Source organism: Maniola hyperantus, chromosome 11 (genome assembly GCF_902806685.2).
Source record: "Maniola hyperantus chromosome 11, iAphHyp1.2, whole genome shotgun sequence".
In the NCBI taxonomy this organism is placed as follows: domain Eukaryota; kingdom Metazoa; phylum Arthropoda; class Insecta; order Lepidoptera; family Nymphalidae; genus Maniola; species Maniola hyperantus.
In genome coordinates this window covers 13,682,409-13,707,920 of record NC_048546.1, presented here as the reverse complement: position 1 = coordinate 13,707,920, position 25,512 = coordinate 13,682,409, and the positions used below count along the sequence as shown (strand labels likewise).

The window sequence follows — 25,512 nt, the reverse complement described above, 5'->3', positions numbered from 1 at the left end:
TTATTCAAGTAAAAGTTAGCCCTTGACTGCAATCTCACCTGGTGGTAAGTGATGATGCTGTCTAATATGGAAGCGGGCTAATCTGGGAGGGGTATGGCAGTTTTTATTAAACCCATGCCCCTTTGGTTTCTACACGGCATCGTACCGTAACGCTAAATCGCTTGGCGGCACGGCTTTGCCGCAAAGCGATGCGATCTTCGTCCAACTGTGGACGTCTATCGTTAGCCTGAGGCCACACGATGCGTTTCTGGTGCGCCGCACCGCACGCTGTGGATTTAAGTGTGCCACACGGGCACTGCGCCTGTGCTGCGCCGCTGCAAAAAGTATGGCGTTGACAACGCAGCAACCCTCCCCGCCTCGCAGTGGCGTGCAATTCATAGAGGCATAAAAGTACTGCTTACCCTAGTTGAAATGACCAGAGCCCATTTTTCTTTATGACCTGCCATTCAGTAGGTCTATATAAGGTGTATCAGGCCTATCTTACTAATGCTTACCGTGGTTTCGAGCTCTGTGCACGCCACTGCCGCCTCGTCTCTCTGCTCGTCGTCTAACGCATCGTGTGGCATGGTACACCGATTTCTATGTAGGATGACGTATCGGCACCGCTCAAGCGCCGCATCATGTGGATGAGATCTATAGAGCGCACTCTGACTTCGAGACAGAGCTATATATCTCTCACATAAATCTGTCTCGTTTTAACTCAATCTTAAGTCTGAGCAAAGTCAAAGTGCGCTCTATAGATCTCGGCCTGAGTGACCAAGGTCCAGACCGTACGTCCCTCAAGTTTCGGCAAAGGTCTAATTAAATTAAAAGTTAAGACAAAACTTAGCTCAAATAACGAAAATCCCTGATCCTCAGACGTCTACCAAAGTTACAAAATTGGAGATCTAATTATGAGCGATTTTGAATGGAATACAAAATGAATATTTAGGGTTTAATGTATGCGTACGTTCAACTCGGGTCCTATTTAATATTCTGAATTCTAATCCATATTATTTTGTAATACCATCTGACAGCCAGTTTAGAATAAACTAATTAAGTAAGTTTTTATTCATGTAAACTTTTTACAAGTACTTATGAATAGTCAGGTAGTTTTAATTTACCACTGGTTCAGAATGCCGTTCCTACTGAGAAGAACCAGCAAGAAACTCGGCGGCTAATTCCGTTGTACACAATCTCTTAAACTAAACTAAAATTCAGAGCCTCAATAGCTCAACCGGTAAAGTAGTGGAATGAAAACCGAAAGGTCGACGGTTCAAACCCCGCCCGTTGCACTATTATCGTACCTACTCCTAGCACAAGCGTGACGCTTAGTTGGAGAGGAAAGGGGAATATTAGTCATTTAACATGGCTAATATTCTTTAAAAAAACAAAAAAAAAATATACGTCTAAATCTATTGCTATCCCTTTCATAATGTTGCTTGCGGAAAAGGATAGCACTAAGTGAACAAAGTGATCCTAAAAGGGTTCCTTGTTTCCTTTGGGCGCGTTTGGAACCCTCGTAGCTTTAGTTTTAAGTTTTCGTAATAATTATCACCACTATATCTTAGAAATCCAACATCTGACCATCAAGAGTTATTTATTACCTATTTTGAATAAATCATTTGACTTTGACTTTGACCTTTTGAGGTATGGAACCCTAAAAATCACATATTAGGTATGTATTTTCAAATAAGGGCAAAATTTTAGGTCAGAAATGACTGGAATATTAAGTAGGTACTTACTCTGCAGGTGTGAGGTACCTACTTATTATTCCGATGAAGGTTAAATACCGCGAAAATGCTTTGAAGGGAAACATATAAAGTCGGCGTGTCGGCCTACAAGGAGTGAATAAATGAAGAGCGAAATAAAAGCTGGAAAATTAAAACTCGTGTAGGTACCTAGTTTAATGAAACCCGGATAAACTTCACATCGATAGTCGATATCCGGGGGCGGGACGGATATCCGGATACATGATAAATAATGCTGTTTATAGTTAATGCTCCATTAGATGATCTTTTAATCCATTTGTACAGGCTGTCCGAAAATAGCTCGATGAAAATAAACTAGCCGTTATTATATCCCCATTTACGGAGGGTACATAAGCTAGGTACTACATAATCATCATCATCATCATCATCATATGATCATCACATCACGGCTCACTACCGAGCACGGGTCTCCTCTAAGAATGCTGTTTGAAGCTTGAGTCAAGCATTTATGTGCTTGACGGTGATTGATGCGATTTTATATTTTTTCTTGGCGCGACGTTGGGACAGTGTTCGAGATATATGAGAAGTGCCGTTTGCTTGATCAAGCAGCTTGATGCGACCGTCAAGCTTGGTCAAGCAAAACAAAACTATACGTCTCGGAAGTCCATTATAAGGCCCATAGTTAGTTTTACTCCTCCGAAAGCGGGAAAGCTGGCAGATTTGGGGAGGCAATATACATATGATCATCATCAACCGATAGACGTCCACTGCTGGACATAGGTCTCTTGTAGGGACTTCAACACGCCACGGTCTTGCGCCGCCTGAATCCAGCGGCTCCCTGCGACTCGTCTGATGTCGTCTGTCCACCTAGTGGGGGGTCTTCCAATACTGCGTCTTCCGGTGCGAGGTCGCCATTCCAGCACCTTGGGACCACCTATGTCCCCTATGTGACATATGGATCCGAGACATGGTCGCCAACTATGGGCCTCATAAGACAGCTCAGAGTCACTCAGCGGCTATGCTTGGAGTTTCTCTACGTGATCAAATCAGAAATGAGGAGATGCAACGGGTTGCGAAGCTGAAGTGGCAATGGCCAGTATACCTACCTAATTATAATTGCATCATTTTGTTTGCAGTAACCATGCGGCTCGTGGTGCCAGGATGCGTGGGCGACGTGCGGAGCATGCCTTTCGTCCGACTGCTTCTGATAGTAATGGCTATGGCTCTTTACTTGACAATGGGTAAGGAACAACTTTTGCTTAAGTAGTAAGCAGCAGTAAAAAGTAGAAATTAGGAACGGTTTTTTGAGTGTGCAGATTTTACATATAATATGAATAGATTTTCTTCTAGCTTATATACGACCCTTGTGAAATTTTAAAATTATAAATAAATAAATAACTTCTTTATTGTTCAAAACACTGAGTGATATTAAAATACTTTTTTGTAAAAAGCCTCCAATAGATTATAAATAAACTAGCTTATGCTCGTGACTTCGTCCGCGTGGACTAAACTTTCAAACCCCAATTTTACCCCCTTAGGTGTTGAATTTTCAATAATCCTTTCTTAGGGGATGTGTACGTCTTGATAGCTAACTGCATGCACAAATTTTAGCCCGATTCGGCGAGTGGTTTGAACTGTGCGTTGATAGATCAGTCAGTCAGTCAGTAGTCAATCAGTCAGTCAGCTTTTCCTTTTATATTATATAGATGTCAAAGAGCTCGGTAGATATATGGCATCCATCAGCGTTGAATACTGAGCTAGCGTTAGTCTTTAACCCTCTAACAAATAAACCTGGAATAGCGGTGGAATAGTTATACTCTGTTTTGTCTTTTTCCTTCAAATGTCAAATTACTGATGACAGAGAAAGACAAAACCGAGTATAACTATTCCACCGCTATTCCAGGTTTATTTGTTAGATGGTTACTGTTTTCTTCCAAAAACTCACGTCGATCCGTTGTTCCGTTGAAACGGCGTTATTGAAGGACAAACCAACAAACAAACACACTTTCGCTATTATAATACGGGTAGTGATAAGAAGCGATGGAATGTGATTTTGTTGGTCTGCACAGGGGCGTCAGTGTTCCAAGCTCTCGAGGGGCCCGTGGAGCGCGCCACGGAGCAACGTCTAGCCAAGCTGAAGATGGACTTCCTCAACGACCATCCTTGCCTAGCAGGTACCTACCTTATCTACGAGTATTACTATTTGAGGGTGTATCCCCATGACTGAATTTCAGCCACCGCGAATAGAAATCTACGCAGGAGACGCACATCAAAGAGAATATAATCATGGCACAAATGATGTGAGCAATCAAAAAGCATTATAGATTAACCCTCTATTCCTTTACTCTCAGGCTGTTATGTACAGGGTAATAATCGTGTCTCCCTCACATCCTCATGGAAATACATACCTACCTACTTTTTCTGCTATACTCTGGGGTTAAGAATTTCCCTCGGTGAAACCCCTTTCTTAAAGTAAACAAAACAATAAATAATATCTACATAATAACTAGTTATTAGAGATGGATTGCACGCCTAAAACCTGCCTCTTCCAACATCAATGATTTCACAAGTAGCACGTTTGAAATCACGTGAAAAGGCTTTTCATAAATGTAACACTAACCAGCTGTGCGATTGCGGTAGAATGACAGCTACAATGTCACGATCGCAATCACCTCTGATTGGTTGCCGCTCGCTCACTATTGGCTACAATGCATTGTTGCACCAAGAATCGCACAAATTCAGCCAATCACCACAATTGAGATTAAATTAATGATTGATGCAGGTTTTACGAAATCGACCTACTGTTTGTAAATCAGAAAGCAAAATCTCACAAAGTTTGTAAATTATTAAGTACATTAATCAATTCCTACCGTTTTACTATCGTTTCATACGTTTTATACTGACGCTAAAGATTAATCACTTCATGTAGAAATAGAAGACCATTTATCTAGGTACCTAGTTAAATAATAATAATTAATGTAACAAACTTTTTTGCACTCACTACCGATAGAGCGAATCAATGTCCATTAAAAATCACCTGTGAAATCACTGCGAAAAAATATTCACCTAATGAAAAATTATTCAAAAGTAGCAATAATTTCCCATCACTAGAGTAATAAGTCCTACTTAACTCTGATTGGTGTAAACTGTAAACCATGAACTCTGTAAATTGTAAACAAATATATTTTTCTTTAACCGTATCGTAATGACTAGTTGTAGGTACCTACCATTAACGGTACATTATCACATCCTCGTTGCATATCAATAATGAACGTGCATCGTTATATTTCTTGGTAATTAAGTAATTATATTATAATTGATTGTTTTGCAAACAAATAGTAATTGTTCGTATCTAACACGCGACAAACATTGGTAGGCACTAAAATACGGTACAGTACTTTCTTTATATTAGTTTACTGCTAGTTAGCGCCTACGATTCTTTTGCATAAAAAAATTACTAAAAAAACCGACTTCCAAAACCACTACAAAGTAAAAAATAACTTTTGTTTCATAAAAGCATAAAAGTTGAGCATAAAAGAAACTAGAAATCAAAGCGTGTAGCTCGCCCGACTTCAACATACATACCAACACGTGTAGAAACTGGAAACAAAAGTTATTTTTTACTTTGTAGTTAGTTTTTTTAAAAGTAGGTATTTTAATATTTTTTTTATTTTAAGCTTTTTAGTGTAAGTATGTCAATACTTGGTACCTGAAATATCAATTCAGCAGCAAATCTTTCCAATCCACACGGCTTTGGAGTTCAGTACCTTGTAACATCAGGATTGAAGAGTTGGGACTTGGAATTTAATAACAAAGTCTATGCTAAGCATTTACAATTTTATTTCATCAGGAACAATTCCTGAATCTCTATAGTTTTGGAGTGCTGTACCATGCATCATCAGGCTTGAGGAGTTCAGACTTGGAGTGTAATCATGAAGCCGTTGCTTGATACCTAAAGTATCAATTCACCATCAGAAATTCCCGAATACCCCACTGCTAAGGAGTTCAGTAACTTGCAGCATCAGCATTGAGGAGTTGGGATCCGAAGTTCAATGTTGTGGTCTATGCTTGGCACCAAAAATAATATTGCATCATCCGCAATTCCTGAATCACTATAGTTTAGGAGTGCTGTACCCTACCTCATCAGGGTTGAGGAGTTGGGGCTTGGAATTCAAGCATAAAGTCGTTGCTGGTACCTACAACATTAATTCACTATGAATTTTCTGCTTTTTCGTGAGTCGCGACATAAAAATGTTTGAGAAATAAATGCCGCTATTATGGCATCGTACAGAATGCACATAGCTCAGTGCCACAAATCAAAGATATCGTATCTAGCTCACTGCATTATCATTTACCTTCCATTACTTGAGATCGTTCGAATCGATCGAGAAAGTTTACATAACGATCGTATCATATAAACATTATTTACCACCAGATATTGGTCGTGTTCGCCCATGTGATAATAATCACCGCTAGCCTTCGTGACTGGGGTTAGGTATAGCTATAGGGTAGCCATTTTAATTCGATGGACAAGGACAAAGGAACCAAATATTGAATGTACCTATATTACACTAATATTAAAAAGAGGAAAGATTTGAATTTTTGTATGTTTGTAACGAATAAACTCAAAAACTACGTCGATTTCGAAAATTATTTCACCATTAGAATGCTACATTATCCCTGAGTAACAACTGATACACTTATCCGTACCCGTAGTACAAGATTTTACGTCTCACCAAACCAAACCAAATTCGAGAGTCGAAATACTTCCGCGTTACAGTAAAATGGACCTAAACAGCCTTGAATTGAAGTCAAATATTCAATGCCACTGATTTTAATTTCGCAATGTTTCCGCTTGGAGCGCTGGCTGTAGAAGTGTAGACAAACTTGAGCTTTAAAACAAGGCGTTTAAGATCCAGTTTACTGTAACGCGGAAGTATTTCGACTCTCGAATTTGGTTTGGTTTGGTGAGACGTAAAATCTTGTACTACGGGTACCGATCCGAGTCCCTGAAAATACGTTCCGAAGTTGTCATAGAACTATTTGTATGGTAGCTTATGAATTATGGTTATAAGATATTTTTTATATCCGTATTTTCACGGATTTGGATCGGATGAGTGCGTGATCGCTCTAACATAGGCTATATTTACCTTCTTCCTTACCTTATCCCACGCTACGTGGGGTCGGCACAACATGTCTTCGTCTTCCACTCACTCCTCCTTTAAGTATTAGCAGAGTGAATTAGAGTCAGGGAACTCACGGTTTGAACCTGAATTGACGATATATATAAAATATTACACTGGTACATGAAATCAAAGAAAAATAGGGCTACTTTAGGTCTACCTGCGTCAAATGTACTGAACAGTGACGTCGAAGCCTCAACGTTTTGTTTGAACTGCCTTAGCTGTCGACTGTCGTGAAGTAGGATATTCATTAACTTATATATTACTTCGTATGGACAGGGCTATTGAACAAACAAAATGGCACCGATTCAGTGTTGCTTTATCACAGCACCAATGCAACCTCAGTGACGTCTGGATTTCAAACGGGTCGTTCATTACTATCTAAGAGGTGGCGCTGATTTATTTTGTTCCAAAACCGTGAAAAATTTTGTTCGCTTGGGCGTATCTTGTCATTTATAACTATGAGGATATTCAATTTATTGGACACTCCCGCAATGTCCCACAATGTGCGTAGTAAATGGTAACCTAGATCCACTTGATCGTTAGTAAGTAATTATCAGTATTTACTTTCTTGACCAAACACTGGTTGGCTGATATTTATATCAGTTCTTTGTTATTTATCTTTAGTTTAGGATTACCCTATTGCTACTTTTTAGATTTATGCCTTATTTACTAAAAAGCTAGACCTAAAACCTACAATAATATATCTACTAATTATTATTATTTCTACTAGATGACACCTGCGATATCTTCTGCGTGGATTTAGATTTTTAAAAATCCCTTGGGAAGTCTTACATTTTCCAACAAAAAAGCCTATGTTAAGCCTGTGTTAGTCTCCTGGATGCAAGCTATCTCTGTAGCTTCATCGGTTAAACGGATGGGCCTTTAAGGATTCCGTGGAAACTCTTTGAGTTTTAGAGATAAAAGCCTATGCCATCCCTGAGATGCAAGCTAACTCTGCACCAAATATCAAAATCGGTTGAACAGATGAGCCGTGAAAAGCTAGCAGACAGACATACTCTCGCTTTTGGTGTTAGTGTGGATCAGTGTGGATTATAGAACGGATATAGATTTAATTAACTAAGTACTAACAAATAACCAAAACGTAATCTTTAAATCACACTAGGTAATTTGGTAGTTCCATGATAAGGTTGTTTATAAAATTGTACCTAATCGTACTTACCCTTATCGCTGTAATAATATCATAGGTCGTCATTAATGCCCCCATAAAGTAGACTCGTAGTTATCTACTGTCGCCTATGCGGTGCGCAGACGCATCTCGCCATCAATTTTTAATTGGATACCGTCAAAGTAACGCCCAGTTGTTCGTTAGACGCCGCGCGGAACGGTCACGCTCACGGAGCTCCTCGAGGCTTTTTAACTGCCGTTTAAATTTCAAACCGTACCAGTCAATCTAAAATGCATCAAGATGATAGCTAAACTTATTTTCATCACCAAGATCGAAGTTGTCGCGTTATTCTTCGAACCTAACCATCCGAAACGCTTCTTCAAGTACAGTTGACCATAATTGCCATCCGTTCCGTGGTTTCTTCGGTGCGGACTTTAATCAGCTTGTAAAGAGTTTTAAAAGTTAATATTACGCTGTGACACAGAATTTAAGTTCTTTCATCATCAATGTGCACTATAACAAAATAAATTTACATGGAAAATCTAAGTGTTTTGTTCAGTTTAACTTAAGTCGACTTTGAAGCGTAGGTACCCCTCGAAAAACTATTGATAAAAAACCTTCAGCAAAATTAACTTTATAAAGTGATCAGTTAAAGTTAAAAAATTAACAATCTGAAGTGTTTTAAGTTAAAGTTAAAAATCTACTCATCTGTCAAAGTTTAAAACCTTTCCAAAAATACATCCCCATTACAAAATTTGTTGACTAAAAGGCTACTTACCTTTAATAAAATTTGATAGCATATATTTTACCATCATCAATAATCTACTCGGAGTTCCAAAGATGGAAGGGCCAAACTACACTCGAATCCATTCGTATGGCAGCATGAGTTCCACCCGAAGCGACGACGACATGACCGTCCACAGCCAACTGTTCCCGTATCCGAAAAAAATGATAGTACCAAGAGAGATCCTTTATGAGGAGGAGAACCCACCGTTTCAGCCCCTGCTTGCTACCAGCAAAATTTTCGGAAAAGCTCGCTTCACTTGCCTTCTCTGCATGTACATCCTGTTCTACATAGCCTACTTGGTTACTGGGGCCCTGGTGTTCTCTGCTTTGGAGACCCCTATGGAGAACCAGGTCGTGTTGGATGTGATTCGCACCAAACAGGACTTCATGCTCAAATATCCGGCAGTTGTAGGTACGTAAATATTATAAGGATTTAAGATTATAAGCCTGTCATCTTTTTCAGCCTAGTATTCTCATTTTATTACTAGCGACCCACCCCAGCTTTGCACGGGTGAATTGAAATTTTCATACAAAATACCATCCTTATTAAAATTTTATTTTTTATTTTTTATTTTTTTCAGTTAAGGGTTTTGACGAGACTTACCTACCTAAAATTTTTGTTTCAAATCTAAAATTAAAGCTAATTTTTATGTATAATTCCTGAGATTTATAATAGATAAAACCACAAGAATGTTATGCAAATTCTATTATCACATTATCCTCATTAGAATGCAACTATAAAACCCAGCATATTAATATTTATACATCCTCCAGTGGAAACTAAGCGTGGGATCTAAGCATCTGAATATTATTAATGTTTGCTTTATTACCTAGTTTTATTTTGGTCGCCTTCTTCGCGTTGCTATGGCTAACGTATATATTATTGTATGGGACAAATAATATCTGTTTTCTTCCTTCTAGTATCGTGCCTTCTCACTAGGGTCTATTCATTATTCTATTATCATATTCACTCTTCATTCTACTTCTTCAGCTACTTCCCACCAAACTTTTTATATCATCGATCTGTCTTGCTGGACACTTATTCTTCAATGACGTTAGATATTCTCTGCCAAGTCCCAATCCAAGTGCATCTTAGGCTGCATCATCACTTGCCACCATTGCAGCCAAGCGCTAGTCTATAAATTTAAAATAAAACTTTCGTTACGCGTATAAAAGTAGTCGATACCTAACTGTTTCAATATCATAGCTGAAATGTTAACTAACCTCTTTCATTTTATTTATAAAATAACTAAATGATGCCCGCGCCTCAGCTTCGTTCGCGTGGATTTAAAAATCCCGTGAGAACTTTTTGATTTTATCGGTAGGTAGGTTATTTCTCATTTAGAGCTCTCAAAGACGTGGACAGAAATAGACATAATATTACTAAGTCTAGACTAAGATTAGATATGTTAATTTTAATAAATAAATGTGAGAATGGCATTCGAAAGGATTTCTATTTTTGTAAGAAAACAAGTTTCAAAAGTTATTAGTTCATGAATCATGATTAGATATAACAACTCGAGATATAGACTAAAATAGATTCTTAATAGTGCTCCAAAATCAAAGCTAAATCCATTTCCTAGTTTAAAAGACCCGACTACTATCTATTCTCAGAATTTATACCTATGTAGATAAAAATACATAAACTGGTTTGGAGTCGCTTAAAATTTTAAGTTCCAAGTGTGGAATCCATTAACGCATCTATGATTCCGTACCTTTCGGCACTTATAATATGCTTTTGGACTATTTTTCTAAACAAAAAATGTTTTTTGACTTGATCATTCTAAATATTGGTTATTTATTTTATTATCAATGATCATCATTTTCGGTAATTCTATTAAAAAATAAAATGTTTGATTTTAATAGAATAAATATCGAAAATGGCTTGCAAAGGATTGCAGGGCTTTTGTTTCAACGATACGAACCCCTGAAATTACTAGTTTCTGGTTTTTAGGGTTCCGTACCTCAAAAGGAAAAACGGAACCCTTATAGGATCACTTTGTTGTCTGTCTGTCTGTCTGTCGCTTTGTCAAGAAACCTACTGGGTTGTACTTCCCGTTGACCTAGAATGATGAAATTTGGCAGGCAGGTAGGGTCTTATAGCAGACATTCGGGGAAAAATCTGAAAACCGTGAATTTAGGGTTACACACAAAAAAAATTGTGGTCATGAAACTAATACCTACTTAATTAGTATTTTCAATTTTCGAAGTACGATAACTATATCAAGTGGGGTATCATATGAAAGGTCTTCACCTGTGCATTCTAAAACAGATTTTTATTTATTTTTATGCATCATAGTTTTTGAATTATCGTGCAAAATGTCAATAAAATACGACTATAGTACGTAGTAAGGGAACCCCCGTTGCGCGAGCCTGACTCGCACTTGGCCGGTTTTTTTTTTCACTTCATTTTAAACATGTAAGAGACAGCTCATTAGTAGGTATAGACTTAAGAAGGCCTCAATTTTAGTATGTTTGTAATTTAGTTTTCTTGAATTAGTTTTTGGTTCACGTTTCTACTATAGACCATTCATTCCCCTGTCCGTTATGAAATTTTGTAAATTGTAGTGTTGAAAGAATTCAGTGTAATTAATTCATCTAATAGTCTGGGCACTTAAAAAAGCACCTTTTGTTATATTAGCTCAAAAAGTACTGCAAGTATAGTACGGGACAGCTTGAGATGGCAATCGGGGTGGAGGTTTTTCTATTTACTTACCAAGTTGATAGTTAGTAGTGACGCAATAGGAACCGAAAAGAAGAAAGATGTGTAAATACGTAATGAAAATAATATTATGACGTTTAAATCATGCCGATACATAGGTCAAATGCAGTTCAAATGTTATCTATTTAGATGCATTTCTTATGTAAACATGACGTCACAAAATATACGTACGCGCATGAGATCTACCTACAAAAAAACCGGCCAAGTGCGAGTCAGACTCGCGCACCGAGGGTTCCGTACTCCAGTCGTATTTTTTCGACATTTTGTACGATAAATCAAAAACTATTTAGCATAAAAACAAATAAAAATCTGTTTTAGAATGTACAGGTAAAATCCTTTCATATGATACCCCACTTGGTATAGTAATCTTACTTTGAAAGTTGAAAATACTAATTATTTGTTCCTGAACACATTTTAAATTTATTTTCGTGATGTACCTAGTAACCACAAATTCTCGGTTTTCGAATTTTTCGCCTTACGTGTGCTATTAGACCTACCTATATACTAAACTTCATGATTCTAGGTCAACGGGAAGTGCCCTCTTAGGCTTCTTGCAAGACAGACAGACAAAGAAGTGACCCTATAAGGGTTCCGTTATTCCTTTTGAGGTACGGAACAGTACCTACAGTAGTGTAAACATTTGAAAAAGTATACTTAGTTCCAAACAACTTTAGTGAGTAGGTATTTAATTTACCTATTGCTACCTACATATCATTTACATAACATTCAAATGTTCACGTTCCTCGTAAGATTTCAACATAATACCTAATACAGTACAACTTACAACCTCATGGTGTTTTCCTGCCAAGGTTATTATGAACGAGGTTACCTAATAATTATGTAGGACCAGTTTAATAAGTATCAAGATTGTTTTAAACATAAGGTATGTTAAGTTTAATATGATGTGCACATAATGAATGTACCTACTTACTTTAAATAAATAGATGTAGGTACGTACCTATAGGTACGTATTTGTCTATATTAAGCTATATTAAGTTTAACGATTGATAATGAGTTTGCAACGGAAGATTACCAGCCGATAAACGCGATAAATCCGTAAGTACTACCACTGCCCATAATAATGCGAAAGATGTTTGTTTGTTGGTTTGTCCTTCAATGACGTCGTAACGGCTTGCATTTTTATCACAGGAAGTACCATTTTGACCTATTTTCCGACCTGATATGTCCACTAACGTAAGTTTAACGATATTTAATGAATAAACACGCATAATGACTTTATATCTAAAGCTTAAATCGTTCTAGAAATGCAAAAAATGCAAATTAAAATAATGAATTGGTAATGCTTGCTTAATTTTCGTTGGATCGCTGGATAGCTGCACTTACCTAAGAGTATTTTTATTCCAAAAAAATAAAGAGTTCTCTCGGAATTTTTTAAAGACTATAACCACTCAGTGGAAGTCGCGAGCATCAGCTAGTAATTTTTTTTTTTTTTTAAGAATATTAGCCATTTTAAATGACTAATATTCCCCTTTCCTCTCCAATTAAGCGTCAGGCTTGTGCTAGGAGTAGGTACGACAATAGTGCGGGTTTGAACCGTCGACCTTTCGGTTTTCAGTCCACTCCTATACCGGTTGAGCTATTGAGGCTCGTAAATATTGACACAAATACACTGATTGAAGTCGTTTGTTGCGATTACGAGTTGCAGTACGTCATGACGTCATTAGATTAGGTATATCGCACGCAACTCGAACTTTGTTATCTCGTTGTAAAGACATGCCGAAGATACCTCATCGCGATACCGCAGACGCGGTAGCTCGCGTCGTAATTGTCGTGATTGGCTGAATTTGTGGTACCTATTCTTCATGCAACGCAGAAGTGATTGCAATAGTGACATTGTAGCTGCATTTGACCGTAATCGAATAACTGCAGCTCGATTGCGGAAAAACTCCATCAATCATTATTACAATCGCAATCGTTGTGATTGGCTGAATTAATAGTATTCTTGTTGCATCAATACATTGTAGACAATAGCGAGCGAGCGTCAACCAATCAGAAGTAATTGCAATCATGACATTGTAGCTGTCATTTTACCGCAATCGAGCAACGGATACAATAGGTTCTGCCAATACAAATACATACAACTTGTGGAAGCCGATGACACAACCGCGGCCGTTTCTGTTTGACTATGGCTTTCCTACATGCTCCTATGCAAGTGATATGAAGTATGAACTAAGTAAAGAGCATAGATAAAGACCTATAGGTACCCTGATAAAAGAAATGGACAGAGTTCTTATCAAGTTATAGGTTCAAATTTTAACAGTTCATTTATTTATTATTTATTTACTACTAGCTGATGCCCGCGACATCATACGCGTGGATTTAGGTTTTTAAAAATCCCGTGGGAACTCTTTTATTTCCGGAAAAAGTAGCCTATGTCACTCTCCAGGTCTTAAACTATACCCATGCAAAAAATTACATTGTTCCGTTGCTCCGTTACGACGTGATTGGTGGACAAACCAATAAACCAGGAAACAAACACACCTTCGCATTTATAATAGGGGTAGTGATTTACATGGTAAATCGCTAAAAATGATGAATTATGTAATAATTGACGAATGAGTTTCCATGATTGAATTGTATAGTAAAAATCGGATTGTTTATCGATCATTGGGGCCAATTCTCTTGTACACAATTTCTAAACCTAAACTAAATTAACAGGTCTAAATTTAGTCTATCCTTTTCTGCAAGCAACATTGTGAAAGGGATAGCTATAGATTTAGACGTATCATTTTAGTTTAGTTTAGAGATTGTGTACAACGGAATTAGCCACAATTATCGATTGCACCTAACTTGTAAGTGCGCAATAAACTCAGCTTTTCTTTTGCTTTGCTTCTATGAAATTAACTGTATTTATTCACTCTGTGTCAAAGGTTATGTACCCAGAGATAACCCCTGCTTGCAGTAAGTCTATTATGAGAATAAATTGACGTAAATAGCTAAATAGATTTTGTTTACACTATCTAGTATCTACTGACGACATCACTGTTTACACCAATACTAATAATGTGTTTGTTTTCACTTTTTACCCGATTAAAATTAATAGCAAAATGATTATATTATAGTTGCTCCGTGTGGCTAATTCAAAGAAACACTATATCCAGAGAGAAAATTCAACCGCAAATACATCTTTGTTTCAAATAATAATAAAAATCTTGTTTTTTGTTGATAGAAATTTCTTTCACTAGAATTACAGAACCGTATGCTTAACTAGTTTTAATTTTCAAAAAGCCTTTCTAGTAGATGTCTACGTCATATTAAATTGCGTGAATGCTAAATTGCAGCCCGATCCATCCAGTAATTTAAGCTGCGCGTTGATAGATCAATCAGTCAGTCAGTCGGTCAGTTACCTTTTCCTTTTATAATTTGCACTATAGTTTTATCTAGCTGCCTATTGCAGAAAACAAAAAACCTGTAGTCCGCGACAGATCGAGATGCCAATCGGAGTATGAGGCGAGGTGACGCCCTGCACAGTGCACACCTGCACTGGGTTAGCACCGAGGGTTGTGCGGGTCGTTCGATGTCGTTTCAACCTGTCGTTTACTATACTAATTGTAGAATGGGTTGCATAACGGTTGTACAATAGGAACTGAAAGCAATATAACGGCCACACCCCCGCTGATAGGCCGACCCCGACGACCGGGCCTACATCTCACCACTATCGGCCGCTGACACGCGGACGAGATAAGCGGGAGCGATTTATTGTTACTAGAGGTGGGCCATTTCACAGATAGCATCTGAAAGTGAAAAATAGCAGCTATCTTACTCCAGAGTTCTCATCATCATGATCAACCCATTGCCGGCTCACTACAGAGCAAGCGAGAATGAAAAGCGTGGTAAGCCATAGTTTACCACGCTCGCCAAGTGCGGATTGGCAGACTTAACACACTCAGGCATGCAATGTTTTCCTTGCTGAACAGTGAACAAAAGCTTAATTTGCTATAATCCGCTAAATCAGATAAAATCTGTATGGTGCAACATGCAGCATGCGACATGCACCGCCCGCCCTCCCACTACTAAACATGCGGGGAAAACCAGCTACCAGGCAAGCAATACGCACCACCACCACCACGCAGCACCACACCAATCCCAAAACACACTCGACGCACGTTTAATTGCTTAAAACACGCATAATCCGAAAGTTATAAGTGTGTGTCCGGGACATTCACGAAGGAAAACCTCACAAGGTTTGAAATATTTTTTACATTAATTGATCCCGCTTTATGGTGTTAAATTGATGTACGGCCTCGAACCGAGCTAAAGAGCCCGCGAGCGAGAATACTCGAGGCGCATCCATGCGTGTAAGAAAAGAGAAAACGTGTAGTTTAATAAGTTTAAGACAACCATTTCATGAAAAAAGAGTTTTACCTTAAGTGGTAAAACTCGTTTTTACATTCGTACAATAAAATATAAGAGCGAAAATACACTTTCTATTGATCTTGATCATAAACGATTGTAAGTGCAATAATTGAAAAATCACTTTCCGTGAAAAATCGCTGGCGAAATCGCTGTGAAGAAAAATAATAATTTCACAAAAGGAAATTGATTTAAAATTATCAATCGTGCCCATCACTAGTAGTGACGTAGTACACTCGTGGATGTGAACACAAAGTTTATTAAGCTTTAAGTAGTTTAATTAGGCAGTTTAATATTTGTAGGTATCTGTGGGCCTAGATACATTACTATCTCGATGCACTGTGACCCTTCTAGATCTTTTGTAACTACTCGTAATAAGTACAATAAATAAGTTACATAGCCTAGCTCGTGTCTAAGTACCTACTAACTCCAACTATGTAAACAAAATTACTTACTACCTATACAGTTTTCTAGTACTAATATTTACCTAGTACCTGAGCTAAGCTGCGGACCACGAAGTAGAAAATATTTTCCATTTCGTACTGCGGACGGACCACCGCGACCGGACCGACTGACGGGTGGACATGTCGAAACTATTAGGGTTCCTTATTGACAACGAAACCCTAAGAAATTTATGTAGTAGGTACATTTGAAAAACCGGTTAAGTGCGAGTGGGACTAGTAAACGAAGGCTTTCATACCATCGTACAAGAAATCCCAAACTGGTAGGTATCTGTGGTAAAATTTTGTCGCTCTAACAGCTGTATAACACTGCAAGTTAATGACGGACAGCGCCATCTATGATTTGATTTAGTAAAATAATTATTGGATCGTGAACACTTATTTTTATTTTTATTGTGATTTATCCACAAATTCATGGTTTTCGGAATTTTCTTTTACTTTTGCTATAAAACATCGCTACCTGTCCATGATTCTAGGTCAACGGGAAGTATACTTACCCTATAGGTTTTTGACAGATAGACAACGAAGTGATCCTATATACCTAGGTGCTGATAAACTTGAGCATTCACTTGTAATGAGCATTCGTGACAAAAATACGAGAACATTTTAGCGAGCATTCCATCGAGCGTTCTAGCGAGCACACGCGACCGTCAAGTCTGACATTTTCATGAACAATAGACGAGCATTCGCTAGAATGCTCAAAATGTTCGTAGCAATATTTGGCTCTATGCTTGGCTCGGCTCGTTGTTCAGTTCGACAAAAATAGAAACGGCGAATGCTCGATGTTCTGTTACAAGTGAATGCTCAAGTTTATCAGCACCTTAAGGGATTTTTTCTTTTTTCCTTTTGAGGAAATGAGCTAAAAAAGAAAATATATCCGCTCCGTTTTAGACAGGTTAGTTTAGTAGCAACACCCGATGTGACCTCCGCGGTCCGCCAGCACTCGGAGCTTAAAGTTCGACGACCCTCCGACCTAGCTGCTATCAGAATATCGATGATACCATTTGTATCACACTCTAGAAACGCATTTAACTAGTAACCTAGTAAGAACTTAGAAGAATAAAATGGCTAAGTGATGTTTTGATGAATAATGACAGCTGACTTCTGCAACTTTTGTTGCTAGTAGACACTGATTCTAAGTCAACGGGAAGTACCCTGTAGGTTTCTTGACAGACAGACAGATAGTGCTCCTATAAGGGTTCCATTTTTCCTTTTGAGGTACGGAACTCTAAAAAAGGGCACTAAACTTTGGCTCATAGGCCAAGTTTAAAAGCACTTTGAATAAATTCAATTACTATAAGTATCTAAGAGTCCCTTTAATTAGGTATGATTAAAATATTCATAAGTAAGAAAATAACTTTGAAGTAATTAAATATCGCTAAAAAGAAAGTTTCTGATGAATATAAGTAGGTACTTATTTTGCTGAGTAGAAAAGTTTTATGTTTTTATGTTTAAGACAAAAGAAATATTATTAATCTATTAACAAAGTAATAAATGAAACTCTTATAAATCCCGTGGCAAGTCTGAGAAGAAGTAAAATAATGGGGCGATCTTTTTGTGAATAAGAAATAATAAAATAGAAAGGAATAAAATATTAACATTATTGTATCCCATCTGACACCCGCTAAATTGATATTACGAAACTTTTTCAATGTAGGTCTTATCTGGAGTAGTTAGGTAAGTATTATTAGAAAGTTTTAGGTAGGTATTTAAATAATAAACAAGGCCGTGGTGTGGTGACATGACGTGGTTAAACCAGTTATTAAATCCATATACCTAGAATACACTAGCTTATCCTCCCGACTGTGTCCGCGTGGAATACACAAACAAACCCCTACAAAGTCCTATCTTACGTACGTCCTCCTACGATCCGTCCGTAGTTTGAGCTGTGCGTTGATAGATCAGTCAGTCAGTCAGACACCTTTTCCTTCTATTTGGCAGCCCTAGGTTCTGCCCGCGACAGCATCACTCCCACCCACTTAGACCTTCGTTAATCTTTTCTATATGGAAAGCTTTTTAGCGGGTTCAACTTTCAACAAAGAAAAATATCTAATTTCTTTTGTGAATAAAATTCTTTAACAACAAGTTTCCTTTACAAAGTAACTTGCCTTAATTTCCCTTTTAAGATCATTTAAAAGATAATTTTTTTAATTTTTTTTTTTAAAGAATATTAGCCATGTTAAATGACTAATATTCCCCCTTTCCTCTCCAACTAAGCGTCAAGCTTGTGCTAGGAGTAGGTACGACAATAGTGCAACGGGCGGGGTTTGAACCGTCGACCTTTCGGTTTTCAGTCCACTCCTTTACCCGTTGAGCTATTGAGGCTCTGAATAATGCTAATATTATGCTTTCAATATTTAATTAAGACAAGTTTAAAGTTTAATAAACTAAAGCAAGTATTCAATTGGACTGCGTGTCTAATATTACAACCTATTAGATTAAGCGCCATTTTGGGAAACTGAAATAATGAGCTTCAAAGATCCCAAAGGTAAAATTGTGACTGTGCGTACACTTTTTATGTTAAAGTATAATTTTTACCCTGAAGGTATAGATGTGTGTATAGTTTAGACTAGTTTTTACCCTGAAGGTATAGATGTGTGTATAGTTTAGACTAGTTTTTACCTATCTCAAAATCGCATAAAGAATTTTTCACTTAAAAATATAGCCTCAGGCCGCTCCCAGCCCAGTAGGTTTATTTAATGGCCTGTCATTACAAACGACGTGAAATTCTCGTGTTCACAAAAGAGGGTTTTGTTTTACCTCCGCTCATTACTGGAAATGGGAATGTAGTGCGTCACAACTTGTTTGGAACGGAGCAAATAGCCTACCTAAGTACTACCTAGGCACCTACTCAGTACTTACCAGACTACGATAATAACCGCTTGCTAACTTTTATCAGCATCATCATGGTCAAACTATCTCTGGCCCACTACTGATCACGAGTCTCCTTTCAGAATGAGAAGGGTGTGGTCATAGTCTACCACGCCGGCAAAGTGCAGATTGGCAAACTGTAGGTATGAAGTCTTTGAGAATTTAACCTTTGAGAACAGGAGAACTGTCAGGTATGCAGGTTTCCTCACGATGTTTTCCTTCCCCGTTAAAGCAAGTGCTATTAATCAATTGCTTAAAATTCGCATTACACCGAAAAGTTAGTTAAATGTGCCTGACAGGGATTGAACCCCGGACCTCCAAAACTAGAAGACCGACGCGACTTCTTAATCATATAGTCCAAGAACTCGTGAACCCTTTGAATCTTCAGAAAACATCGTAAGAAAAGCTAGTTAAAATAAATGTTGTATAGAAACAGGCGTTACGTTGCGGAAGTCCATGATATACAACGAACTGATATATAGAACTGATATATAGAACTTTTTTTGAATAATTTCAATATTGATATTTTATGTATAACTGAGCATTGGTTAAAAAATCATGAGTATACATTCAATTTTGGTAATCACCAGGTTGGTAGTTCGTTCACCAGAACCAATGCGATTCATGGCGGCTCGTTAATTTTGCTTAGCAAACAATTAAAATTCAAGAATCGAAATGACATAGAGAGCCTGTCTGTTGAGCGAACAATAGAACTATCCTCAGTTGAACTTGAGCAATTCATTGTTGTGTCTGTATATAGACCACCCTTGTCTAACTTTGATCTTTTTGAAAAGGTAATGGATGAAGTCTTATTCAAAATCTCAAAATCAAATAAAAAGCTGATTGTGTGCGGAGACTTTAATGTAAATATTTTGGAAAGTAGCCCTTTAAATGGCAAATTATTAAATCTTTTCAAATCCTACAACCTATCCAACATGTTTATGGAGCCTACAAGAATAACTGTAACTAGCGCCACATGTATAGACAATATTTTTACAAATATAAATCCAATTACTAAAACCATAATTAGCAAATTGGATTCGGATCATTGTGGACAGTTGATCCAGTTTGAAAATTTGAAGAAAAAAAATTCTAAACGTAGAATAACCTTTGTACCAGTAACGTCTGACCGAATTGAGAATATGAGACTAAGCCTTATAAAACACCTTCCATTTTTGTCAAATGGGTTTAGTCCTGATGAAATGTATAATACATTTTTTAATATATTCAATACTATATTTAACTCAATATTCACCAGTAAATCGGTCTTGACTACTGATGCAAAAGTTTTTAGTGAATGGGCAACAGTAGAACTACATAAAAGTAGACAAAAACTATATGAATTGTATGCGGAGCGACAATATGATACTGGTGACGAATTCAAGCAGTACGTTCAACTGTTTTCCAAAAAGTTTAAGAGAGATTGCATTGCAGCCAAGTCAAAATATATCCAGGCAAAAATTAAAAACAGCTCCAATGTAGTAAAAACTACCTGGAAAATAGTTAACGAAGAAACAGGAAGAGTGACACATAAAACTTGTAATTTGAACTAAAATATCATGACAAGTTGATTACGTCAGACCCCGAGGTTGCAACCGTTTTCGAGACCTTCTTTACAGATATTCCTGTTTCTACTACAAAATCATTGAACTCTTCAGCAGCCGCCGCTCTCTCACTATTGGAGGATAACGTGCCTGAATGTAATAAAATGTTTGAATTCAGTCACGTTAGTTGCTCTGACGTTATCAAAGCTTTTAAATTAATTAATAATAAGAAAACAAATGATCTGTGGGGCATTTCCGTTAACGTTGTGAAATCATTAATTGATATTGTTGCACCCGAGTTAGCATTAATATTCAATAATTGTGTTGACTGTGGTGAGTTTCCAGACTTAATGAAACATAGTAAAATAATTCCATTATTTAAATCAGGTAGTACTAGTGACCCCACTAACTTCAGACCGATATCTGTACTACCCACTTTTAGTAAAATCTTTGAAAAAATAATTTTAACTCAACTGCTTAATTTTTTCAACATTAATGATTTATTTCACACCAAACAGTTTGGTTTTACACGGGGTCGCTCAACAACCGATGCTGGTGTTGAGTTAATACTAAATATATTTGAAGCCTGGGAGGAATCACGTGATGCGCTTGGCGTTTTATGTGATTTATCCAAGGCTTTCGACTGCGTTGATCATGAAACATTGGTCGCGAAATTGCACCATTATGGAATTAGGGGTGCAGCATTGGAATTGATGAGTTCTTACCTAAATGATAGAATACAAAGGGTAGACGTGAATGGAAAGCGATCTCCCGGATCCGTTGTAAAAATGGGGGTGCCACAAGGTTCCATCTTAGGACCTTTTCTGTTCCTTATTTACATCAATGACCTTCCTTACCTCGCTAAGGACAATTACGGGATAGTCTTGTTTGCTGATGATACATCACTTTTATTTAAAATCAATCGATACTTAACAACTTTTGATGAAGTAAACAATTCTCTCACCAAGTTAGTACAGTGGTTCGAAGCTAATAACCTGCTTCTCAACGGGAAAAAGACAAAGTGTATTAAATTCACTTTACCAAATGTTAAGCAGGTGAAAACCACTGTGCAACTTAATAATGAGGAATTAGATTTAGTGGATACCGCTATTTTTCTTGGAATAACGTTAGATGCAAAACTTCAATGGGGCTCTCATATAAATAACTTATCGAACAGACTTAGTTCTGCCGCATATGCGGTAAAAAAGATTCGCCAGTTGACAGACATAGAAACTGCGAGACTAGTATATTTTAGTTACTTTCACAGCATTATGTCATATGGTATATTATTATGGGGTAATGCTGCTGATATTAATTCTATTTTGTGCTGCAGAAAAGGGCTGTTCGAGCCATATACAGTATGGGGCCACGAGAGTCGCTGAGAACTAAATTTAGGGAAGTTAAAATTATGACAGTGCATAATCAATATATTTTTGAAAATTTACTGTACGTACATAAAAACATAAATAAATTTAAAAAAAAAAGTGACTGTCATAATATAAATACTAGAAATAAAAATAAACTTGTAATTCCCGCCTCTAGGCTCAGTAAAGTTAGCAATTCATTTGCTCGTAATTCCATACGTTTCTATAATAAGCTTCCAGAAGACATATTGGAGATGTCTCTCAACAAGTTCAAAGTTTTCATAAAACGTAAACTAATTGAAAAATCCTATTACAATGTAAAGGATTATTTAAATGATAAGCAAGCTTGGGAATGAGTTGCTTAACGACTTTGTGATAGTTCTAATAAGTTTCAATAAATTTGTAAAGTGGTGATAATAAAAAGAATACCCGGCTGAGTTTGTTGTGGGCTCTTCTCAGACCTGGGCGCGTTTGGAACCCTCGTAGCTTTAGTTTTAAGTTTGCGTTATAATTATCACCACTATATTATCTTACAAATCTAACACTATACCAGACAATCAATAAGAGTAATTTATTACCTATTTTTAACCGACTTCAAAAAAAGGAGGAGGTTCTCAATTCGTCGGAATCTTTTTTTTTTTTATTTTTTTATTTTTTTTTTATTTTTTATGTATGTTCCCCGATTACTCAAAAACGCCTGGACCGATTTTGAAAATTCTTTTTTTGTTTGAAAGGGTATACTTCAAAGTTGGTCCCATTTCAATTTGGTGAACATCTGATGAACATCTTCGAAGATAGATACTGGAACTCCTCAACCGATAAGAGTAAATTGCTCGCGATCAGTGTAATAACTTAGTAAACAGTAGATTTTTTACCCGTCATAGCATAATTCCATGGGGCCACTAAAAATTGTGAAATAAAAAATTTTTACAAAAAAAATAAAAACCGACTTCGTTACATAAACACTAAAAATTTAAAAATAATTTAATTTATTACCGAATATATTATGTATACAAGAGTTAATATAGTTCCATAATAATATTTTTTGGGGTCGGTGCCAATGAGGTGCCATTGTGGAGTCCCATAAAAATATGAAGTCCAGACGATTCGCGCAGCTAAAGCTAATTGGCACCGGCACCAAAAAGTATTATTATGGAACTATATTAACTCTTGTATACATAATATATTCGGTAATAAATTAAATTATTTTTAAATTTTTAGTGTTTATGTAACGAAGTCGGTTTTTATTTTTTTTGTAAAAATTTTTGAATAAATCATTTGACTTTGACTTTGACTTTGAACCAAAAGCTTAATTTGCTGAAACAGGTCGAATCTGTATGATGCAACATGCAGCATGCGAAATGCACCGCCCGCCCTCCCACTGCTAACCATGCAGGAAAAAGCAGCCACTAGGCAAGCAATACTACGCAAATCCCAAAACACACTCGACGTACGTTTCGCCCCGACACCGGAGCATCCTCAGGAGATATAGACCTTACAATGCACAATTGCAAAGTGACTTTGCAAATTAAGCTTTTGTTAGTGCTATTAAAATATATTCTGTGCTTTTGGTTCATTAGTTAGAATAAACTCAAAAAGTTCCTTCCTATAGTACGCGACAGGTCGAGGTGGGGACACCCCCGCACACCCGCACAGCCCCCGCGCTAACCCAGTGCGGGATAGCGCGGGTGAAGTGCGAGCCCCCCCCCCCCCCCCCCCTCCCGCCTCATACCCCGATTGCCATCTCGACATGCCGCTTACGTCTTCTTTCCCTACGTTTTATTTAAATTTAAAGTATTCCGAGTTTACAGTTAGTTTTAATGAGTTGGTTTTACTCGCGAACTTTTCCCGATTCGCAACAAACAGCGCCGCCAGGTAGCTAAATCTACTTAGGTAGGTAGTATATAGACGTAAGTCAAACCGACCTAAGTGTACTTGTTACAATTCTACGAAAAGTTTCCCAATTACGAGTGAAATTCGCGGTTTCATGAAACTTCTACTCGTGAGTCCTAATATACGGTCCTATGTAATTATTATACAAATAATGTACCTAGGTAGGTTCCTACGGTTACCTGGTGCCCGTTACCATATATTTAATTTATTTCGATATGAAACGCAAACATGATGATGATAAAGGTATTTTATAAATACAAAAGAACTAAAAATCTACAATGAATTTTAACATCGATCGATTTAAGGTTGACCCCTATCGAGGTAAATGACCGCAAGCAGGCACTCTTATAAATCATTTAATGCACTTTCTCCAAATCCGATAAGATCTCGGAATTTTACTATTTGAATAAAGTCCGATTTATTCCTCAAGTGTCGCGCGTCGTTGAAAGTAATCGTCTGATCGAAATGAAAAATGTTCTTGAATTTCCCTTTTGTAGTTTGTTGATTTTTCCAGTTTTCGACTAATTTTGTTGACTTTTGATTATTTTGAAATCAATGCAACTAAACGTTCCCGTATATAAATAGGATCTATAATCCGCTACAGGTTGATATGGTAATCGGGGTATGAGGCGGGGGAACGCCCCGCACGTCACCCGCGCTCGCCCGCATCGGGTTAGCGCGATGCCATCTCGACTTGTCGCGTACTATACCTATACTGTACAAAACAATCACGCCAACATGACGTACTTTATCAAAGGATGTAATCGAAGTTTCTAATCGATATTCGATTAGCTCGCATGCAGCGAACAACTGCAGCTCGCGGCTTTGCGGTTGCAACTCTCATCTCGCCTGTCATCTGCCGCCAACCGTTATATTACTATCCACTTCGGCAGTTTGCCTGGGGGATATAACGATGCCCATCTACTGACAGGGAAAATGTGGAGTAGTTATATTTTTTTTTAAAGCATATTAGCCATGTTAAAATGACTAATATTCCCCTTTCCTCTCCAATTAAGCGTCAGGCTTGTGCTAGGAGTAGGTATGACAATAGTGCAACGGGTGGGGTTTGAACCGTCGACCTTTCGGTTTTCAGTCCACTCCTATACCGGTTGAGCTATTGAGGCTCTATTATAAGACGATAGATGAAATAAGTTCAAAGTTTCGAAGAGTGCCCCCACTATCGTACATTTTTTTTAAATTTGAATGATGGTCATTTTGAAATTTTTATTATTTTGTTGTTATAGCGGCAATAGAAATACACATTCTGTAACGATTCGGTGACCTATAAGTCCCGCAAATTGCTAATGCGCGTGGCCGCTATTTTAGTGACGTTAGACGTTAAGACTCACCTACCTGCCATATTTCATGATTCTAGGTCAACGGGAAGTCCCTGTAGGTTTCTTGACAGACCGACAGACAGACAACAAAGTGATCCTATAAGGGTTCCGTTTTTCCTTTTGAAAAAATAGGGATAGGGCTAAATAAAATTAAAAA

General features: G+C 37.5%; 1 protein-coding gene and 1 long non-coding RNA gene across 4 annotated transcripts in view; one reads left to right on the top strand and one right to left on the bottom strand.

Moving 5' to 3' along the window:
- The window catches only part of LOC138403001 (uncharacterized), a 164,090-nt gene that overhangs the window by 74,043 nt on the left and 64,535 nt on the right, over window positions 1-25,512 (bottom strand). The gene's annotated exons all lie outside the window — the stretch shown is intronic.
- LOC117986222 (potassium channel subfamily K member 1-like) overlaps window positions 1-25,512 on the top strand; it is a 50,885-nt gene that overhangs the window by 18,640 nt on the left and 6,733 nt on the right. For 2 of the 3 annotated variants that reach the window (XR_011237300.1, XM_034973058.2), the window contains exon 1: window positions 8,177-9,201. Coding sequence is in view for 2 of the 3 variants with exons in the window: in XM_034973058.2 (XP_034828949.1) it covers window positions 8,844-9,201 (358 nt within the window). In the remaining variant the exon portion in view is untranslated. Of the gene's footprint in view, window positions 1-2,827; window positions 2,933-3,760; window positions 3,866-8,176; window positions 9,202-25,512 lie in introns of those variants that run through there. The other variant, XM_069501773.1, reaches the window with a different exon arrangement.